This window comes from Rhagoletis pomonella, unplaced genomic scaffold, assembly GCF_013731165.1.
Source record: "Rhagoletis pomonella isolate Grant_MI unplaced genomic scaffold, Rhpom_1.0 Rhpom_scaffold_00005, whole genome shotgun sequence".
NCBI lineage: Eukaryota > Metazoa > Arthropoda > Insecta > Diptera > Tephritidae > Rhagoletis > Rhagoletis pomonella.
This window is the reverse complement of record NW_023458559.1, coordinates 25,267,264-25,273,580: the sequence shown is the minus strand read 5'-3', so window position 1 is coordinate 25,273,580 and position 6,317 is coordinate 25,267,264. Positions and strand designations below refer to the sequence as shown.

The 6,317-nt window shown below is 32.4% G+C and overlaps 1 protein-coding gene across 1 annotated transcript; it reads left to right on the top strand.

Moving 5' to 3' along the window:
- The first annotated feature begins 432 nt into the window (after window positions 1-432).
- LOC118738788 (phosducin-like protein) lies at window positions 433-3,793 on the top strand. The gene is made up of 2 exons (XM_036469766.1): window positions 433-1,413; window positions 1,477-3,793. Exon 1 carries the CDS (start codon window positions 544-546, stop codon window positions 1,381-1,383), a length of 840 nt encoding a protein of 279 aa, XP_036325659.1. The 5' UTR covers window positions 433-543; the 3' UTR covers window positions 1,384-1,413; window positions 1,477-3,793.
- Window positions 3,794-6,317: the final 2,524 nt, after the last annotated feature.

Here is a 6,317-nt window from a genome sequence, read left to right as displayed (position 1 = left end):
CAATGCGAAAAGTTAAAATTAAAATCAGTTAGAAATTAAAATAAGGGTCATTATATAAAATTAATAAAAAATATTCAATGTAAAAAAGAATAGCCAAACTGGTCAAAATGTCGCACTGGTACTATTTCGCACATAGGTATGTGTATGTGTAAACAGGTCCGAGCAGCTATAATTCAGTGTTTTTTCCCCTTCGTAATTGGAATATTGTGTTATTTTACTAGGATTTTACTATAATAATTTAATGAAGTACACTAAAAATACTATTTTTAAAAATACATACGTTGTTCTTAAAAAGCCTTAAAGGAAATCAATCTCAATTTTGTGCCGCTTTCATCTCCTTTATGGCATTATTTTTGCATTCCATTAGGTACATTTTAAAATTTTGTAATTCCATCCCTGAAGTGCCCTACTGCTAGCCTTATTGATCAGCTGTTTTATTAAACGTCAATCGGTGTATTAGGAAGAAAGCTCATAAACAGCACATAATTAAATTTACTGAAATTGAAATATAAATCACTACCAATTATAACAATTAACTTAAAAATGGCAACGTTAGAGGATAAATTGATGGGAGAAAAATTAGAGTATTATTGTAGCAGTAGCGAAGGAGAAGACAATGGTGACGGTGATGATGAGACCTGTGGAAGAGGTTCTAGCGGTAGTAAACAAGGAGCTGCTGGTTACACGGACCCGAATGTTTGTCCCCCAACACCCGCTGAGGGGTATCGTTCTCAAGTCTCTACGAACACTGGTCCTAAAGGTGTGGTGCAGGATTGGCAACGTTTTAAACAACTTCAAGCAGAAAAACGCGAAGAGTCTGAACGTCAGCGTATAGAACTGGCCAAAAAGCTTACAATGGCCACAGCAACTGCCAAGGAAGAAGAAGAACGGAAGCGCCAAGAAGAAATTGATGCTGAATTAGATGAACTCATGAGTGAAGACTTTTTACAACAATATCAAAAGCAACGAATGGCTGAGATGCTCCGGCAATGCGGTCATATAAAGCAATTTGGGAAAGTTATCAACTTAACAACGCACGAAGAATTTTTAGACTTCGTTGAAAAAGAAAACAAACACACCACCGTTATTATACATATTTACGATAAGAATGTGAGCGCTTGTTCTACTCTGAATCGTTGTCTTGATACGCTTGCAACTGAGTATTCGTTCATAAAGTTTGGTAAGATATGTAGTTCTGTTGCTGGAATGAGTCGAGACTTCCGTTCCAAGGGGCTGCCAGCTTTACTAGTCTATAAAGCGCAGGCATTGATCGGAAATTTCGTGCGGGTCACAGATGACTTATCAGATGATTTCTTCCCATCGGATGTTGAAAGCTTTTTAATCGAGAACGGCATAGTGGTAGACAAAACGTTGTATAATTAAGAAAAAATCTTAACTTGTACGATATGCCAGGTGAGAGTTTGATAAAATGTATACTAAATTATGACTACATATGTATCTAATATTTCGTTACAGATATTTGCTATTCGTAGTACAATGTACGGTTGCCAGAATGATACAACTATTTGTATATGACCCATCAGACTACCCAACAAACATTTAGGTTAGAGAGCGATTAGAATTCGATTCGAATTCGAAAGTGTTTTTCTAAAGTAGAAGGTTAGATTACAGAAATTGTTGAGAACTTTAGCATTCTCTACAAAAAGGGGACTTAGTTCTCGATAGGTTAGATATCGAATCGTATTCTAACGTTGAATTCTAATTGGTTTTCAATGTCTAGTGCCTAGTGTTTTTCGTATCATTCTCTAACCTAGTTCTAAGATAGTACTCTAACCTGGCATGAATCACGTAACTTTGCAACGATAGTCGTTCAAACGATGCTGACAAAACGATTTCGTCAAAACACTGATTCATATATTTGTGTTGCAGTTACGTGTTACGTGAAGCAAAATTAGAATCGTGTTGATAACGAACAAACGATCAAATAAGTTTTAGTTTTCATGAAGCAAGACAATCTCGACACGATATCGCACAGTGAGACAACGCCGGCATTAAATACAAGGAGTCATTGTAGAGCTCTGAAATTTTGCACAGGTTATTTTTGAGACAATTCCAGTTTAAAAAAAAAAAATAAGAAAATTCGCCCACTTTTACGCCCACCTGCCATACAGTCGAAATTTGTAAAATGCCGTATTGTCCGTAATACTTTAGGTATAACTTTCAATTTTGGTATACTTGAATGTTATATAGTTACAAACATTATTTGAAATAAAAATTGAACTTTGGCCCACTTTTAACCCCATCACCCATACTACCTCAAAATAAAAAGTGCCATATTTTCTAAAATATATTAAATACAACCTTCAAATTCGATATTACTGTAATTTATATCATTTAAAATGTTTTATGCAAAAATTACAATAACACGCCCACTAATACGCCCACCTCCCATTGAAATGCAAAAAAAAACAATATTTTTTTTTCATTCAATCAATAATTTTTTAACATCATCATGGTATTCTAATTTTTTTAATTTGTTTCTCATTCTAAATGAATTAATATAAGGATCTGATGATATTTGCAAATAGTGCATTACATCTTCATTCGTAGAAATACGTGAATTTTTACGAGAATGGAATAGCCTACAGTTTCTATACTCCTTATTCATTGCTTCTTGCGCTTCTTCGGATAACATTCCTGTAGCAAAAAAAAAAGTTAATATTAAATAAAGTTTAAAAAAATACTTTCAAAAAGAAGGTGCACCTTCTTCCTCTAATTTAATTAAATTTTTTTTTTGTTCCTTTTTCTAAGCAAACATTTTTTTTCTTAAGTTAATAGTTGCAGTACATTATTACATTTTTTTTTCCTTCTTTATACTTATGAATTTAAAACCAAAGTTGCAAGTCCTAACACTTGAGCACGAAATCAAAAAAAAAATTATTTTCTATGGCGGCTGAGGGCCTCACTAATGTTACTTTATAGCTAAGTTGTTTTAATTTATGCACTTATACATTATGCTGGTGGCGGCAAAAAAAAACACAAAAGGTGAGCGGTTAGCTAGTGGCGGCGAACTTTTTGCTGGGGAGGATTGGCTCCAGGGGATACAAGCAAACTTGCCCGATAGATGGCGGGAAAGAAACTACTTGTTTTTAGCAAAAATAACATTGCGTTGGTATTTTCGATTGAACCTTTTAAAATACTCTATTTTCCTGCCAGGCGACAAGCGGTACTACAATATAACAATTAAACTAACAACATTAGAAAGTGATCATAACACAACTTAGATAAGAACAATATCTTGCACTATCAATTTAAATTAAAAATTATGCAACTATCTAACCCAAAGTCAATGACCTTCAACAAAATTATCTATCAAATTAATAACGTGAATAAAATTTATGTAAACAAGAATATTTTTATTAAAACATAAATGATCTTTAAAGCATAATTCTGAATAACTAACAAAAAACAAATGTAATTTATTACTATTCTCTTGCACAATAAGTGAATAGTAAACAATTAAAAAAAATAAAAGTAAAAAGTTGTAAACATGCTATTGCATGCTAACATACGTATAGCGACAGAATGTGCGCGTTACGTACTTTTTGTAGTTTTTTGTATGTTTAATGTGCTTTTGCAAACTTTTGCTATATGTCCTCTACTTTAAATTAAAGCTGAGACTTCAAACTTTCATTTGGTATAAGTCTGCACCTAGGGCGAGGGGCTGCTCTATTTTTCCTAGGCCATTGAAAATGCAAAATGTTCAATTTTTGCACCACAATTCTGTTGTTAAGAAAAAAAAAATTGTTTTTTTTTTAAATTTATTTTTTCATTTACTCATTCTACAATAACTAAATTAATTAAAAAAATACTTTAAAGTTACATTTATTATGTATTTTTATTTTAATAAGCTTTTGATTATTACATATTGAACTAACATATTTCAAGCGCGCTGGCATACCTCAACTTTGACTTGCTCTAGACCAAAAAGTAATGAAGTTATGAGGCTGAAATTTCAGGGAATTGTTACTCATATATCTGTTAATATACTGTGAAAATTTCATCCAAATTGGACGACACGTCAAAAACCATTTTTTGCCGCGGTTACTATTGGGCTGTCTCACTGTGTATCGTCCAAACGATTGTCGTCATACGTGATTCATGCCCTGATTTTCGATTCGAGAACTACATTAGAAACGTTTTTCTAACGTTATGCTGGATTTCAACTAGGCATTAAATGGCAAAAATTACAAAGATGGGCATTAAAAAGTAATCGTGTCATTACGTTAAACGAATTGACAGTAAGTTCATTTTCACATGGCACTTTTTTAAATAGCATAAATTTTTTGGCATTTTAATGCCTAGTGGAAATTCGGCATTAGACACCGTGTTTGCTGGGTACATATAAGTTCTTTAACTAAATTAAGAGAGCCCAATCTAAATAGCCTTTAATGTGTTCCTTCAAATTTCTACTAACACTATATGTGTAATTAACTTTAAGACTAAGCCCTAGTTAAGAATATACATTTATCTATATACATTAGGGTAGTAAAAAAAAGTAAAGTCGGAATTGTAATGCTCTAATCCCTTTAGGATTGTTCTGTGCGGAAAAAATATACCTTTTTTAATTTTAATTTGAAATAAAAAAATATCCTAGTTTTCCGTGAATTTTATATGGGAAAAAACAATTTTTCGTGGAAATGGTACAACATTCTTGAAAATCAAGATTTTTCGGTAGGCAAATTGTTTTTTGTTTTTCATTTAAAATATATGGAAAACTTTGAGCGTTCTGTAGATATCTTTTTTATTTCGAAAAAAAAGGGTATATTTTTTCGATACAGAATAATCCCGGGTGTTGAGAGCACCAAATTCTGACTACATTTTCACATAGATTTTTGGACCACCCCAATAAACATACATACACTTGTGGTCAGCTGATTACCTTACTATGTTTTTATCATGAATTTTTGTAGGAAATTTTCAAATGTGAGTTATGTGGCGCTGGTTAGGTAAAGTGCTAAACTTTTATAAAAAAATTTAAACATTATATAAATAAATGAAAAATTTCTAAAACTAGTCAAAATGTCACTTGACTTAATCAGCTGACTACAAGGGTACATATGTATGAATACAACTCTCAATTTAAGAATACAAATCTAACTAAAGATATTGCGCGCACGGAATACTTAAGTAAATTTAAGTATTAAATATATTTATAAGTCCCGTCACTTTTTCACTTAATCAAATGTCATCGTGAAGAAAATATTGTGTACAATTTTGTTCGTGTAATAAAGAATAATCTGTATACTTATACATAGTACTTACTTATTTCAGCACGACACAGTGTTTCAACTATATGGTGGCAGGTGGAAAAGTCATGAGACAGTTGATAAAAAAAAAACTGGTGAGTTTGGAGCATGGTGAAATTATAAACATGTGAAGTAATAAAACCGCTTTCTAGCTTAATTTCCTTTATTTTCTTGACATTCGTCTGTCTTATAGAAATTTTTGAAGGCAAATTTTCAAATAAGTCAAATCTTTCTTCTCTAGTATGATTGGGCTTAGAGAGGGAAGAGAAAAAAGTCATAATTACAAAATTTCACATCCTTTACTCACACTCCTCTACGAACGGTACGTTTCGAAAGAAATACTAGAAACGGCGGGATATCGGCCAATCAGTTTAGTTGCGTTTGGCGTTGAACCCATAAAAAGTCGTGGATTTTCCCACTGTTATCAATACTCTAAGTGTCATAGATTATTTACGTAAAGGTATTTATCATTTATTTGGTATTTTTCCTTTTTTATTTATCTCTTGCTAAACATTATTAGTAAAAAAAACGTGATTACGGTTTCGTCAGGTCTTGAAATGATATATGACATTTTCGATTTTCTTAATTTTTCGCCTGAGCTTCATTGCATAATTTCGCGAAAACCATTTTTGGAGCAATAGTAACATCAACCCAAAAATTGGGAGAATTGAAAATATTTACACCTATGTAATTTTTAAGTATAGCCTTTGTATTTCGAAGAGTGGTGTTGACTTTTTTAAACGTGCCCTTTATTTTGTATTATAATGTAAATAACAATTTATATCAAATATTCAGTAATACTTTAGCTACGTTAAAAAACTTGTCTTTGTCTCCCGACTGCCAAAAAAGTCTATGCCAATACTCGCCTGTAAATTGTCCGAACTTCTCCCGATAGCAAAGTAGAACAGCCAATCAGCGATCGCCTCGATGACAGTGAGTTTCAAGTTGGTAAAAAACGTTAGAGGCCGAGAGTTAACCACCATTTCAGATTCCATTAACGCAGCATGCAATAGTTCGTCACTAGTAGTTCTTCCTCTCAATATGGAA